The 16809-nt window shown below is 44.5% G+C and overlaps 1 protein-coding gene across 2 annotated transcripts in view; it reads right to left on the reverse strand.

Annotated features, from left to right (window-relative positions):
• FNDC3B (fibronectin type III domain containing 3B) overlaps positions 1 to 16809 on the reverse strand; it is a 285915-nt gene that overhangs the window by 14996 nt on the left and 254110 nt on the right. For both annotated transcript variants that reach the window (XM_083441945.1, XM_083441946.1), the window contains exons 23-25: positions 14306 to 14518; positions 3772 to 3938; positions 787 to 914 (exon numbers count right to left, since the gene is read on the reverse strand). In XM_083441945.1, coding sequence (XP_083298071.1) covers positions 787 to 914; positions 3772 to 3938; positions 14306 to 14518 — 508 coding nt within the window. The remainder of the gene's footprint in view (positions 1 to 786; positions 915 to 3771; positions 3939 to 14305; positions 14519 to 16809) is intronic.

Here is a 16809-nt window from a genome sequence, read left to right on the forward strand (position 1 = left end):
TGTTCAACGTTTTTGTAAATGACTTGGATGAAGGAATTGAGGGGATGCTCATTCCATTTTCAGTTGACACCAAAGTGGAAGGAGTGGTCAGTGCCACAGAAGACAGAACCGGGATTCAAGATGACCTTAATAGATTGGAGAACTGGGCCCAAACTCACAAAATGAAATTCAACAGAGAGAAATGTAATGTTCCACAATGAGGCAGGAAAATGTAGCTACACAAGTATAAGATAGGGGATTAATAGCCTCGTTCACTGGCAGGGTATAATGAATAAAGGTTAAAGGTAAAGGACCCCTGGACGGTTAAGTCCAGTCAAAGGCGACTATGGGGTGCGGCGCTCATTTCGCTTTCAGGCTGAGAGCGCCGGCGTTTGTCCGCAGACAGCTTTCCAGGTCATGTGGCCAGCGTGACTAAACCACTTCTGGCGCAACAGAACACCGTGACAGAAACCAGAGCGAACGGAAATGATGTTTACCTTCCCGCTGCAGCGGCACCTATTTATCTACTTGTACTGGCATGCTTTCGAACTGCTAGGTTGGCAGGAGCTGAGACAGAGCAACGGGAGCTCACCCCGTCTTGGGGATTCGAACCGCCGACCTTCTGATCAGCAAGCCCAAGAGGCCAGCTGCTTTTCAATTCTGAACATGACTTAACTTTTTTCAAAGATCACCCAATACTCCTACACAAGCCAAAGAATTTAGAGTAATATATGAACTATAAAAGAAACATAAGGAAATCCAGTCTTGCCATATTGACTCTTCGGTAGAAATGCTCTCTTTCCCTACCTGTTTGTACTCAGACTCTCTTCCAACCAAGACCTGCAGAATGTAACTGATAGGGTCTCCCTTCATGGGGGCTACAGCTTCCCAAGCAATTTCACAGGCGTTTCCTTCCAGCTGTCTCACTCGAGGGGCTAAAGACAAGAGATTATAATAATTTTATTCCTCTTCAAGTTTCTAACATCCCGCCCCCCCCCCAAAGAATATAGTAAATACAATTAATTCATTCCTCCCACCCACCCGACTTAAAATAAGTGAGAATAGAACATAGATGGTATGGTGAAACAGACAACCAATTGATCAGAACACAGAATGTATTTGCAATGTTTCTTTCAATTTACGGTAACCCATGCATACCCAATCCTAATCCAAAATATTTTCCTATTAGAAAAGTAGAAAACGAATGGAGGAGATATACCGTATTTTTTTGCTCTATAAGACTCACTTTTCCCCTCCTAAAAAGTAAGGGGAAATGTGTGTGCGAATGCAGGCTGCGCAGCTATCCCAGAAGCCAGAACAGCAAGAGGGATTGGTGCTTTCACTGCATAGTGATCCCTCTTGCTGTTCTGGCTTCTGAGATTCAGAATATTTTTTTCCTTGTTTTCCTCCTCCAAAAACTAGGTGCGTCTTGTGGTCTGGTGTGTCTTATAGAGTATATAGAGAAAGAGAGAGCCATGTGGAAGAATGTGGCTTTTCTTGTTATGGTTATAAACCAGATATGGTTTATTATGTTATTGTTTTTATTTATTTATATTTATTTATTGTTTATTATGTTATTGTATTATATTATATGTTATTGTTATAAACCAGATATGGTTAAGCTGGGGTTGCCATACACCCAGAATTTCCTGGACATATCCGGAATAGTGCATTCATCAGCTACGTCCGAGTGGAAATTGGCCAAATGTCCGGAAAAATCTGGACGTATGGCAGCCAATGTCAGCACCCTGTTCTCAGAGTGGCCAGCCAGATGTCTGTACCCAGCCTAAGAGCATTCTCCATGCCTGTGATTTCCAGAAACTGGCATTCAGAAAGCCTTTCCCCTCCATTCCAGATTCTAATGGAATTGTTACACTCGGATGGGCACAGGGACTCTGCTGTTCTTTTTGTACCAAAGGCAAACACGGCAAAGCTTCTGGAACTTGCCGATTCCAGACTGCAATTCAGATTCACGGCATGCATTCTGGGCCCCAGAGGGAGGCATGATTTGTTATCAGCTCACACCCGCACTGCCCTTAGCACAAGCTGATTGTTACTCTTGGGGGGGGGGGAGAGAAATCCTCTTCCATCAAGGGAAAAGCCATCACATGTCACTTAGGGCCCCATCAGCTACAGGAATCTGATTTCTCAATAAAGCATAAAGCTTTCAAGTAGCTTACAACTGCGCAGCCATGCATCTGTCTCCATGACGATCGTCTATAACAGGGGTAGGCAACCTAAGGCCCGTGGGCCAGATGCGGCCCAATCGCCTTCCCAATCCAGCCTGCGGACGGTCCGGGAATCAGAGTGTTTTTACATGAGTAGAATGTGTCCTTTTATTTAAAATGCACCTCTGGGTTATTTGTGGGGCCTGCCTGGTGTTTTTACATGAGTAGAATGCGTGCTTTTATTTAAAATGCATCTCTGGGTTATTTGTGGGGCATAGAAATTTGTTCATTTCCCCCCCCCAAAATATAGTCCGGCCCACCACATGGTCTGAGGGACACTGGACCGGCACACGGCTAAAAAAGGTTGCTGACCCCTGGTCTATAACCATCTGCAGCAATGTTCTGGTTATCCCAAACCTTTCCACCCCGAGGGGGTGGGGGAATACAAGCCTGGTTCATGGCGACAGGAACAAATGTTTATTTTAAAAGGAATAAAAGGGGGAGGGGAGCGTGTGGTTGCTGAACAAAACACACCCAAAAGGTCAATGGAAACTAGGAATGGCAGAAGCCTCAACTGCCGTCATGGCAAATCCAAGATATACAAATAATTCATCAGCTGCTCAGGGCTGCATGGTTGGCCTATATCTGCCTTGAGAGACAATGGAGTGTACCTCCAAGGGTGTCAGCAGCACCAAAGTGACCTCTCTGGGGCACAAGCCTGGGCAATATCTATGGAGATCCCGGGCTGCCCAGATGACAAGATTCCCCCTCTGATGGGGTCCAAAGGAAAATGGAGCACTATGTTTGGCTGTAGGAGTTGCCATCCAATGGCCTCAGGGACTCCAATCCCGATTTGTGTAGGGTTTACTCCTTAGCTGTTTCTTCTCCTGAAGACGTCCCACAAGGCAGTGGGTACAGATTTTCCTTGGGGTTTACCCCTGCAGCCTTCCTCACAAATGGGTGTAGCCACAACCCTCAGTGATGAATGAAGTAAAAACAGACTAGCTGCAATGGCTAGGCTCTGACTCCCTGGTTTCTCAATACCTTGGTTGTCAAATGCCTTGGTACTCTGATGTTTTGGCCCCCAGAATAAGTGTTCCGGTTTGCGAACGTTTTTCGGAAGCCGAACATCCGACGCTCCTGCAGCCAATTGGAAGCCACGCCTTGGTTTTCGAACTGTTTTGGGAGTCGAACAGACTCCTGGAACGGATTAAGTTCGAAAACCAAGGTACGACTGTACTCAAGGCTGCTAACCACTCTAGGGGAGAGTGCTGTTGTACTTGTGGGTTTTCCACAGGTATTTCCACGTTCACTGCAGATGTTCATGAGACCTGGGCAGATACGTTACACTTAAAGGTCTAAAAGGAGGATAAGATAACAACTCATACTGATGAAGCTCTAGCTGGTGTCAAAGCAGGGTAGCTCCAGAACCTCCGTCTTACTTCCCTCTTTTATCAAATGGGGCGAACAATCATGTCCTCTAAACAGTGGACTATTGAGGACAAATGAAATCACAGTGTATGCTACAAGTGCTGTATAGGGTATTAATAACAACTGAAAGAGTCAGGTGGTTGGTTTACTTCCACAGGCGCACAGCCCAAACCAGGAGGTGCGTCTTATTTACCTTTGATGGCGGGGGGAATGGATTTGGTTGTGCTGAAGGTAAATACTTCTGAGAAAGGTCCTTCGCCAGCTTCGTTTACGGCCTGTATTCTGAAAGCGAAGCAGGTGAACTCCATCAGCCGTTGTACCTTGTAGGTGTGACTTGGTCCCCTATAGATTGGAATAAATCTGAAAAACACAAGGGGAGAGAGAAGACCAAGTTAGTTGCTATTTACTGCTTCAGAGTGTTTCATTAACTCAATGTGCTCTTTACACACAGCTGTGAACTTTGGATTTGGATCTAGCATGGACTGTCCAGACATACACTGCTTTGACGTTCTGCACTCCTGATTATCAACAGCAGGAGCATAAATTCATGCAGTAGCCGAGTACTAATGTTTCTCGGAAAATATCTGGATTCGCAGCATTAAATTGGTTGTAAAAAGGTTGGGCTCAAACATAATGCAGCTCAATGGCCAGAAATGTTTCACAATCAATATGAAACTACTGCAAAGCACACTTACAATGGGGATTGAAAAGAGAGGTTGCAGAAAGTGGGTCCATTGCAGATGTAAAACTGACTTCCTGCAAATTTTGCAAGTCAGGCTTAGAGCACCCCGCCCCCCAGTTGCAAATCAACCCTTTGTTTACCTCGTTATAGTAAACCATGGTTAAAGGCCAGCATCTGCTATGATGGTGACGCTAAGCAGTTTTCTTCTTAATTGGATTTGCAAATCCACTTCAAGCCCTGGTTTTGAATTCTGGTTAGTGTTCACCTTGGTTAACACCTTGGAAAACCATTCTCAGGCAAACAAAGGGGGAGCTTACACTGGGAGAGGCGTGGGAGGCAGAGGGAGCACTAATTTCCGGGTTTGGCTCACGATTGGCAAAACCATGGTTTGCAGCAAGTTCTGCCAATGACCATGGTGCCACAAACATAGACCTTCTTAAAAAAAAACAACCTTAAATACCCAGGAAGTACCAACTGCCTACTATTAATTCATTTCCATCAACAAGTGGCTGTGGAAGAAGCTATTGCGATTTCAAGGCAAATTAACAGAGGAGTCTTCAGTCCTAACCTATGTTTTTACTCCCTTGGTGTCAACTAGCTTGCCCAAAGTCAGTAGCCTAGTGTCATCCTATGTCCCTGAGCATCCCATGTGTCATCGATTAGCAGCGCACACCACTAGGCAGATAAAATATTTATTTCATATTATTTAGAAAATGTATATACTGCTTAACACTTCTGGCACAGAAGAAAACCCAAGGAAAATGGAAAGCTTATTGAATTTTCATGCTGTCCTTGCACAGGTGCCTTGCTAATCTTCTCTGCAGATCATGTACACAAGAAAGTCAGGGAGATCTACCTAATCAACAATGGGCCCGGTTAGCACTATGTCTTTATTTTGGGTTGGATCCAGAGGACAGAGGAGTGGAAAGACAATACTGTAATGATATTCAATAAGCACTTCCAGAAGAGCTTGGGCAAGAGTTCATTTAGTGCCATAATAGGACGGCAAGGCGTAGCATCTGTCCCCGTTCTACGAGTTTTTGTCATTATCTCTGGATTTAGCCTTTTCACTTTTCTCACACAGTGCTCTAGTGTGAAGGGTCACAAAGTCCTATAGCGAAAGAGGAATTCCGCATCAGTCCATCCCTAATGCCTTTGGACCCGACACGTATGTTTTTCAATGTCAGGCTTTCAATATAGTTTCCAATATTGCTTTCATTCATTCATCTGTTTCAAGCAGACTCATTTATGGTGACAGATACGTACTGTAACTCTTGACCTTCAATATTGTGCCCTGGTTCCAGAGACATCTGCCTGGTCATGGTTGGAAACATGACACTGGACCAGACAAACCTCAGTCTATTCCAGCACCATCCATTCTTATCATCTCCATGCATAATTATCACCCGCCTGATTGAATGTTTTGGAAGCCAAGTTTTTAAACCTGGATGCAATGTCAGTCATATGGCATCAGTCGAGAACAGCTAATCAACTCCAGTTTTTAAATTTTCTAACTCACATTTATATTCCACCTTTACTCCAAGGAGCTTGAGGCACTGTACAGAATTCTCTTCTCTGTCTCATTTAATCCCTACAACAAATCTGTAATCTGGTTTCTATCCGGCCTTCTACCCAGCATATTGCTCAAGGCAGCTAAACGATTAAAAGAAAATCCATCAAAATGCAAACCGAACCATGCCAGCACCTACGAGACTTCACGTCCCAAGGCTTCAGATTCTAAGTCCAGGAGTCCCTGACGCCAATTGCACTGGTCAGCACAACCTGCTTCTAAATGAAGCCAGGATGCAAACCAATAGCAGCAAAACTTTCAGGTACTTTGCCAAAACAAGAAAAGGCCATGGGGGGGGGGGGGAGAGCCAAAGGAACCCAAACTTGACTTTGCAGCGGGTTTGTCACCAACTGACACTACATTTTAATGGAAGCTTAGGTTTGGCTGTGGGTTAAACCACAGAGCCTAGGACTTGCCGATCAGAAGGTCGGCGGTTTGAATCCCCGCGACAGGGTGAGCTCCCGTTGCTCAGTTCCTGCTCCTCCCAACCTAGCAGTTCGAAAGCACGTCAAAGTGCGAGTAGATAAATAGGTACCACTCTGGCGGGAAGGTAAACAGCGTTTCTGTGCGCTGCTCTGGTTCGCCAGAAGCGGCTTAGTCATGCTGGCCACATGACCTGGAAGCTGTACTCCAGCTCCCTCAGCCAATAAAGCGAGATGAGCACCGCAACCCCAGAGTCAGTCACGACTGGACCTAATGGTCAGGGGTCCCTTTACCTTTACCTAGGTTTTGAAAAGTCTAAATTAGTAAAGATCAGGGAGCAATGAACTGACGGAGGGGACGGTCCTCAGAAAATTGCCCTCATATCTTTTCTGCATTAGCAACGAGAACCAGCCCTATTTGCTGGCATTCTAATATCAAATAGAACATTAATGTACACACATACAGAACACGGTGTTCCTAGAAAGAATGCTCAGGAGATGGCAAGCCTGCAATGCGGCTGTCAATATAAATTTATTCTCCGTAAGGATCTTCCAGGAAACTGTTTGCATGCCACTGTATTGAATTTCCTGTTGACGTTTTAAGACACTCCAGTCAAACTTGGGAATTGTGAATAAAATCACAAACTCCCGTGCTGTACCCTTGGCTTTTGAACATCTATTCAGGATTCCTCCCCCCCTTTTTATTTTTCTTTATTTCGGAGAGAGATTTTCCTCTTCCTGACAACTTCATTCTAAAAGGAAAGCATCCTAAATCTGCAAGCTTTAAACACCAGGTGAAATTCAGTGGCAAAGATATAAAAAAATGCGATGAGCGATGGCTCCACTACCTAGGTGCAAATTCAACCTCTCTCTTTTTGTACTCCAGGTGAAAAGCGACAGAGAAAGGGAAGCGAGAAGGAGAGAATTAATATCCCAATGAGCTAACCTGCTGACCTGAGGCTGTTTTCTCTGGAGCAGAAGCAACCAGGGCATTTGAAAGAGAGGTTTACACACCTCAATAAGCAGCAACCGCTAATAGTTAAATGAGATGTGATTCACATCACAGGGAAGTGCCAGTTTTAAGACAATAAACGCTTCACATCTCCCGCTCTTAAACGAAATTAATGTCAAACCTGCAGCTAATTATGGGATTCCCCCCCACCCCTTCTAATCCATGCTTCAAAACCGCAGCAGATAATTTGCCTATGAACTGAAGAGCACAAAGTTTTGAGAAGTGCTTGAAGCAGAAAAAAGGGGTGAAATCATTAGATGAGGTAAAATAGGGAAGCCCAGAGACCTTTTAACGAAGATGGTACACCGGCAAGGAAGTTGCTTTCCAGAGTCTCTCACAGTTTAAGAAAACCAAACCATTTATACAGTGTCAATATTTAACAGGCAGGAGGCATACAGTGGTACCTCGGGTTAAGAACTTAATTCGTTCTGGAGGTCCGTTCTTAACCTGAAACTGTTCTTAACCCGAAGTACCACTTTAGCTAATGGGGCCTCCTGCTGTCGCGCAATTTTGGTTCTCATCCTGAAGCAAAGTTCTTAACCTGAGGTACTATTTCTGGGTTAGCAGAGTCTGTAACCTGAAGCGTCTGTAACGAGGCACCACTGTATATCTATCTCTAGCTATGCTCATCTGGGTCGCAGTATTTGTTTCCTGAGATTTACAGAAGCAACAGAATTATTATTTCCCCACTTTAAAAACACTCCCAGGGGCTTACTTAAAATTACAGAACAAAGTATTTTTTTAAAAAAAAAATTCACCAGTACGCAATCTGTGTGTATAACTGGCTAGGTTGCTGCAAGTTATATCCATCAATGTTGGAGCAGATCCATTGAAATTAATAGACCCAACTTAGCCAAGGACACTGGAGTGCGTCTAACTCTTGAGTAGAAATAACTCCAGCTACAACCACATGATGTTAAAATCCGGTTGCTATATAGAACTGACGAAACCAGTTGTCTGCATACAGAATTCTGGGTTGTAAAACGCCATCTGCCTTAGTTAAACCTACAGGACGTTATTGCAACAGCAAGCAAATGAAGGTTTTAGATTACCTGCGGAATTCATTGCCACAAGTTATATTGTGAGAATTAAGTGTCTCTTTGGGGGCACGTAGAGGAGCTCTGAGCTTTGCTTGCAGCAGCAGCAGCACAGTAACTCAGGTCAGCATTTAGGCCACGGGTAGGCAAACTAAGGCCCACAAGCCGGATCAGGCCCAATTGCCTTCGGGATCCAGCCTGCAGACAGTCCGGGAATCGCTGCATGGATCACCAGCGTGCATGTTCTTTCTCTCTCCCTCACACAGCGGTGGTGGCCGTGCCTCCTCCCTCCCTGCCTCCTCCTGTCTTCTCTCTGCCCTGCCTAGAGGAGGAAGGAGGCTGGGCTTTGTTGGTGCCAGCAGCAGCAGTGATCGAGCGGCCGCCATTTTAAGCAGCCCCTCTCCGGAGCCCTTTCGTGTGCCGCTCATTGTTCTTCCGCCACAACCACCAGCCCTTTCTGCTCACAAGACACAGGTAAGCAGCCACCGGGGCTTATGGTGCTCTTGCATCTACCTCCAAAAAACATAGTCCACCCCCACCTCCAAGGTCTGAGGGACAGTGGACTGGCCGCCTGCTGAAAAAGTTTGCTGGTCCCTGATTTAGGCTATGCACATACCATACATTTAAAGCAACTCCCCCTCCCAAGAACCCTGGGAACTGTAGTTTGCCCCTCACAGAACTACATTTCCCTGCATCCTTAACCAAGTACAGTGGTACCTCGGGTTAAGAACTTAATTCGTTCCGGGGGTCCGTTCTTAACCTGAAACTGTTCTTAACCTGAGGTACCACTTTAGCTAATGGGGCCTCCCACTGCAGCAGCACGATTTCTGTTCTTATCCTGAAGCAAAGTTCTTACCCTGAGGTACTATTTCTGGGTTAGCGGAGTCTGTAACCTGAAGGGCCTGTAACCCGAGGTACCACTATACAGCCCCTAGGATTCTTTGGCGGGGGAAATGGACATTAAGTGTATGCCATGTATTAAACTAAATCTATAATTTGTTTAGTCTGACCATTTTCTCTAGGCTTTTGTTAGAGTTGAGAATCTCAGTTCAAACCATGGCAGAACAGTCTTTCACAAATCCACCTTGCAGATACACATTTCTCATGTATTAATCAGAGGGCACAAAGAATCTCAATTAACAGACACCATTAAGAACAAGATGAGAACAGAAAAGGAGTGTGTGTATTTACAACATACCCATGGGATAGTCACCACAGGTATATCATAGAATTAATACTTTCGGACAAATAGGGTGTAATCAACTCACTTTTTTTGTCCTTTTGTTTCCTGATGAGTTTGGCTATTTCAGAATACTATAGCAACCATATGGCTCTGTCTTAATTGCCAATTTCCTTTCCTTTCTTGCTAGCCAAAGCCTAAAATATGTGCATGCTGATTATTATGAATGAGTATGATAATGCACCTATTTTTGTATTTTTCAGAGAATCTACTTGCTGCGCTCTCAGTGCTGGTCTGAAACCAGGCACTGCTGTTAAAGTGGATGTTAATGATCTTGATTCAATTAAAAGAGTGTAAACGGGTTCCTAACTAGACTCCTTGAAAACCTGCGGCAGCTGCGTATTAGCTGTATTCATCACCGGGCAAAGCAGACTGTGTGCTTTGTGGGGTCTCTTTACAGCTTTATGTACAAACTGCTTATACCCAGAGCATCATGTCAAGGCTAACATACTAGGCCAGTTCAGTGCCAATGGCCGGCATTGGTGCAACCAAACCATGGACTGATGTTCATACCAACAAATTTGTATTCCTGCATTGCGGGGGGCTGGAGTAGATAATCCTTGGGGTACCAGTACAATTCTAAGATTCTATTATTATTTTAAGTGATTCAAAAGGCAATGTGAATGCAGTGAGGTTAATGCAGCTGCCTGATTCGCTGCAGTTAGAACGAGGGCTCCTTCACTCTTCTCCATGTAACCAAATACGCACTACCAGAAAAGTGGAATATATGAAACGCAGTAAATAAAAACAAATGAAATAATCCCATCTTATATTTTCAGGGGGGAAAGTGATAACCTCAGAAATGCATGGAAATCCTATCAGGATTTTATTCCTAAATGCTTGTTTTACCTTTACTGTGGGGTTAGCTTTCTCCATTTTTTTTTAAAAAAGGTCACTGAAGTTATTTCTTACGACTTTCAATTAAGCAAATGCCAGCAAATTTAGAAACCAAGTATAAATTATAGTTCATACAACAAAAATCTTTTAAAAATATCAAAAGAGCAGCATAAAACTAAAATGAAACAGACACATTCTGAAACACCGTGAAAAAACAACAACAACATTAAAGTCCCAGTCAAATAAAAATGTTATCTATCTATCTATCTATCTATCTATCTATCTATCTATCTATCTATCTATCTCTACACACACACACACACTCTTTACAGTGCTTGGGTTGCAAACGTGATCCATGCAGATCACGCTGCAATTCGGTGCTTCTGTGCATGCGCAAAGCACGATTTAGCGCTGCCGAAACCTGCAAGTAACCTGTTGCGGTACTTCCGCGTTTCGCTGTTCCGCAACCCGAAAAAACGCAACCTGAAGCGTCTGTAATCCAAGGTATGACTGTACGTATATTGTAACACTGATGCTATACTTATGATTTGTGAGCTGGAAATGACATCCTAAATAAACTTGTGACATAATAACATCGATTACGGTTTCAACATAACTGACTCTGACTTAGGAATCTCTTAGTTCTTTCCACGGCAGGCAAATGAACAAAGTGAAGCAATTTTAACAGAAAAAGAAAAAGCCAGGGCAAACATGTCTGGTCATGACAGCTACATTTTGTGAAATGAATCTGAATCAAAAACTGAGATTACCGACTAAGTCTGAATATTGCCCGCTTCCCAAAGCGAATCAGGGAAAAAAAGTCATTTGAGACAAACACCAGCACCAGAGATGGGAAGAGGTGAGCAATGGGCATTATATTACAAAACAACTCCAGAGCAGTTGCTCATATGTCATTTACGTGGCATGGGAAGAGCTCAAACAACATTTCTGACCTTTCCTGATGAATGCAACATGTGGCTTGATGAAGCTGGTTCTAATAAGGTCGAATTAAACCCATTAGAACAAATTACTACAATTTGTTCACTCTCCTCCGTCTCCCCCAATCCTATTCAAACCCAGCTATTGGATGTTTTTCACGTCTGGCTGTATAGTTCTGGTCCAGATCAGGGAGCCCACTGAAGCGAGATACTCTGTTTGCTGCAAGAAAATAAGCACATCCTTTTGGAGCTGCTGCGACCCAGTTAACGGTTGGCTAAGGGAAGCACTTAGGCCAATGTGTAACAAGATTTGTTTGCCCTGAGCGTTGCTTATATGGCAATTGAAAACTATGTTATGAATTATTCATTTTTTGCTTCTTAAACAGATCAAGAAACGACAAATCAAGTCATCTTTCAATGAGCAGAATCCAACTGGTGTCTTGTATTCGTAAAGGGTGACATGATTGCTACAAATGCGGGGGGGCTTATATGGTGCTCAAGGCACTTTTACCACTATGCAGCTTTAGAAGGAAAGAATTGCAGTTCACGATACCCACGGCAATAAGCATGAGACAATAAGCATGAGTTCCTGCCAGTCTCCTTAGAACGGCTAATGGGCTAAAATCATGGGACTCGGGGGAACCAGGTGGCAAGCTGATCCCCTCTGAAAATCCAGCAGCATATTCTTGGAAATTGCTTGATTAGACAAGGTGCAAATAAATCTCGATTCGGCTATAAGAAGATTGCTGCTACAAGCATGGAGGGCTTATCTAGCAGCAACTAGAATGCATCAGTCTGAATGCAACATGTACTTTGGGGAAGCAACTATATTCCGGTTGGAGGTGGTTGGAGGATGGATGGCGGCTAATGGATTGAGGTTGAATCCTGTCAAGACAGAAGTTCTGTTTTTGGGGGACAGGGGGTGGGCAGGTGTGGAGGACTCCCTGGTCCTGAATGGGGTAACTGTGCCCCTGAAGGACCAGGTGCGCAGCCTGGGAGTCATTTTGGACTCACAGCTGTCCATGGAGGCGCAGGTCAATTCTGTGTCCAGGGAAGCTGTCTACCAGCTCCACCTGGTACACAGGCTGAGACCCTATCTGCCTGTGGACCACCTCGCCAGAGTGGTGCATGCTCTAGTTATCTCTCGCTTGGACTACTGCAATGCGCTCTACGTGGGGCTACCTTTGAAGGTGACCCGGAAACTGCAATTAATCCAGAATGTGGCAGAATGTGGTGACTGGGAGTGGCTGCCGGGGCCACATAACACCGGTGCTGACAGATTTGCGAGAAGCAAAGCTACAGGGAACCAGGCAGAGGGCCTTCTCGGTACTGGCGCCTGCCCTGTGGAATGCCCTCCCATCAGATGTCAAAGAGAACAACAACTACCTGACATTCAGAAGACATCAGGGAAGTTTTTATGTGTGACATCTTAGTGTATTTTTGGTCTTTGTCGAACCCAGAGTGGCCGGGGAAACCCAGCCAGATGGGTAGGGTACATATTATTATTATTATTATTATTATATTCCATTTGCCAGTGGTGAATCCCAACAACTGTTTTCAGCAAGGGCACTAATAGTTTTTAACCTGTTCCCACCTTCCCACCGTGTTACTCAGGGCCAGATTTGGGTTTGATTGAGGCCCTAAGCTACTGAGGGTAATGGGGCCCTTTATATGTCCAGCTGTCCTTTGTCAACAACAAATCGTCACTGTTTTTTGTGCTGAATATATGCTATATGGTAATTTATGGACCTAATAGGTATCTAAAGCTATTTTCACGTAACAAAATATGTACCGTATTTTTCGCCCTATAGGACGCACTTTTCCCCCTCCAAAAATGAAGGGGAAATGTGTGTGCGTCCTATGGGGCGAATGCAGGCTTCGCGCACCTCTCCACAAGCAGCGGGAGCGCTCCCGCTGCTGGCGGAGAGTTGCCTGCATGCGGAAGCCTGCGCGCGCTGAGCTCAGCGCGTCCAGGCTTCGCGGACCTCTCCGCTAGCAGCGGGAGCGCTCCCGCTGCTGGCGGAGAGTTGCCTGCATGCTGAAGCCTGCGTGGACCTCTCAGCAAGCAGCGGGAGCCAGCACTGGGCTCCCACGGCTTGCAGAGAGCTGCCTGTTTGGGGGCTGGGGTCGGGGGAAGCTCGGGCTTCCCCAACCCCGCGCCTGGGGGGGAAATAATTTTTTTCCTTTATTTCCCCCCCAAAAAACTAGGTGCGCCTTATGGGACGGTGCGTCCTATAGGGCGAAAAATACGGTATTTCATCAAAGTAATATTTATTTTATCTTATATTTTGGAAATGTACACCCAGTCCCCCCCCCTTTAAGTTTTTTAGGGGCCCCCAAGAGAGTGGGGCCCTAAGCTATAGCTTGTTTAGCTTATACAGTGGTACCTCGGGTTAAGAACTTAATTCGTTCCAGAGGTCCATTCTTAACCTGAAACTGTTCTTAACCTGAAGCACCACTTTAGCTAATGGGGCCTCCCACTGTCGCCGCCACGCGATTTCTGTTCTCATCCTGAAGCAAAGTCCTTAACCCGAAGTACTATTTCTGGGTTAGCGGAGTCTGTAACCGGAAGCGTCTGTAACCCGAGGTACCACTGTACGTAAATCCGGCACTGCTGTCACTTATACAGTGGTACCTCGGGTTAAGTACTTAATTTGTTCCGGAGGTCCGTTCTTAACCTGAAACTGTTCTTAACCTGAAGCACCACTTTAGCTAATGGGACCTCCTGGAAGCACGATTTCTGTTCTCATCCTGAAGCAAAGTTCTTAACCCGAGGTACTATTTCTGGGTTAGCGGAATCTGTAACCTGAAGCGTCTGTAACCTGAAGCGTATGTAACCCGAGGTACCACTGTAGCTGCATTTTAACCCTCTTTTGGGCTTGCAACACCAGCACCTCTAAGCAGAATGAGCGAAGCACCTCTTTCCTTATTTCCGTGCCTACAGAAAGCTGCAGATCAGAAGGAGCCTCATCCTCTTTGCTCTTCTTACCTCTTGTTCTTGTCCTCAATCTGCAAGATGTACAGCATGTCGTCGGCAGTGTGCTGCTTGGAGCTGCTTTCCCCCCACTTCAACTTCAGACTCTGAGGACCGGCTGCAGTGCACTCTAGCCGAGGAGGTAAAGGGGGCAGAGGCCTGGTCTTGGCCTTAATCGAGTGGCTAAAAGGTCCCGCTCCGATGCCATTTACAGCCTGAACCCGGATCCTATGGTAGGAAAGCAGCAAAGCAAGGGGTTGGGGGGAAGAAAAAAAAGAATTACGTTAAAAGCTGGTTTTGAGCCTATTGGTTTTCTTTCTGCCTCTCGCCTGATGCAGAGGAGTTGAAGCATAATGCCTTTATTGACACTGAAATGAGAATGTCTAAATGTGTATTGGTCAAAAGGGTTAACATGGAGTGTATCTCTCCCTCCAGCCCCCATGGGGCTATATTAAAGTCAAGGAGAGCACTCTTGAGCTCTTGCCAAGTTGATTAACTAACTAATGATGTATTTCTGCATTAAGTCAGGATGACAGAAACTGTTCTTTGGAAATATATGAAAGCAGGAGCTGAATTACCGGTAAATAAAACTAGCCAGTTGGCCATGGTGCAGATGGAGTTGGAGCAACAGAAACTTCCATGGTCTGCTCATCAACCTCTTCCAAATAACAGGGACATTTCAAATTTTGAGCGCTGCTGTGGGTACCATATATATATATATATATATATATATATATAAAATTCCAAGATGCTCCTCCCAAAATTAAACGAGTGTCACCAGCATAGATGGCAATCTCTGCATTACGCAATCTCAGATAGAAAATTTTGAGGTACCATTACAGGGGAGTGAACTGTTAATTATCTGATTTGCATGTTTATCATGGGGCAAGCAATTTGGATGATTTTGCCTCAGGTAGTACAACGTTTTGGCTGTCTTTGTGCAAATAATTAATGCAATGATGCCGGAAAGATCTAACCACTTTGGGGCACGAAACCAAATATTTTATCTTCATCAGACCCATTAACCAGCGGTTAACGTTATTTATGAGAACCCAATTGCCAAACTGCTCAGCCGGAACCAGCACCATCAATTTTCTGGCTGACTGACTTGGCCCAATGCTTTGCAAATTGGGAAATATAAAAGCCAAAGTTGCTGGTGTAACTGATTAATTGCCCAGTTGGACAATTTCCTTCTTTAAATAACACAAGAAACACCGACTCATACAGAAAAGCTGCATGTATTTTTGCAATGACAAGGTCATACTGCTTTCCAAATAATTTTAAGCAGGCCATTACTTGTGTGGGGCTAACTCAAAAACTATGGACTGAGTTTGCTTCTTTCAGACATGCCCTATTTAAGATTTAGCACCGTTTGTGAGGTTTAACATGATGATGTTGTTGTTGGTTAATTAGAAGAAGGAAGTACAAGCCTCAAAATCATCCTTCCACACTGGAAGAGACAAGAGCCCAAAGTATGCCTGAATTTGTTCTTGTCATGATAAACCATGGTTTATCACGACATGCATATCAGCCACTGACCTATTTTTTCTGAACCAGGCAAAAACTGCTTTACTTCAAGAGCCTTTAAAAGAGCAGTTTAAACCATGATTTGCATCGTAAGTGCTGTTTTAGCTTTTTGCAATAAGTTTTTTTCTATATAAAAAAAATCCTATTGTTTTTGTGGTGGTTTTGTGATGTGTCCTGGGAAACGTGTTTGAAGGATGGGACAGAAATTATCAAATAGACAAATGAATTAAAAGCACACTGAATAAATTATTGTAAAATGGTTAAGTGCTGAGCAAATTATGGGGGATATCCAATTATATTCAGAGTAGACTCACTGAAATTGATGGATGGACTTTCAATGAGTCTACTTGAGTATAACTAATCTTGAATGAACCTGGTGTGTATTGCTCTGCTTTCCTCTGGCCCACTTGATGCCGGGGGGGGGGGGGTCCTTGTCGTCTGGGCAGCCTGGGACCTCCATACATTCTGCCTGGGCTTGCACCCCAAAGAGGTCACTTTGGTGCCACAAATGCAGCAAAAACAATGTGGGAAGCAGCAGTTGCAAAATGGCAAGAAAAAAGCATAATGTCGCTTTGAAATATGAAGCAGTATAAAAATTACGTAGGTGATAATAAGAATGATGGAGTAGGAGCGGAAGCTGCCGCTGTGGCTACAAAGACAAGCAACACAGAACAATTTTGCAGCAGCCTCTGCTAAATGTCACATTCGCGATTTAAAATGACATCCTCTATGATTTGCAATGGAGCACCCAAGGTTTGGTGTTGAGTCATCATTCCTTGAAGGACACCGGCAGCTCTCTACTGGACTTGCAAACGTAAAGCTGATGGAGAACATTAAAAAGACACAAATGTCCTGTCCTGGGTCATTGCTTCTGTCTGGACAATATTCTCTTACGTTTCTCACCAGACAGATCAAGTGCAGCAATCTTTTCAATCAGAATACCTAGTTAATGCTTTTAAGTTTGTTGTTTATTTGATACGAAAGAGACAAGC

The sequence above is a fragment of the Podarcis tiliguerta genome (assembly GCF_965153285.1).
Source record: "Podarcis tiliguerta genome assembly, chromosome: 5".
NCBI lineage: Eukaryota > Metazoa > Chordata > Lepidosauria > Squamata > Lacertidae > Podarcis > Podarcis tiliguerta.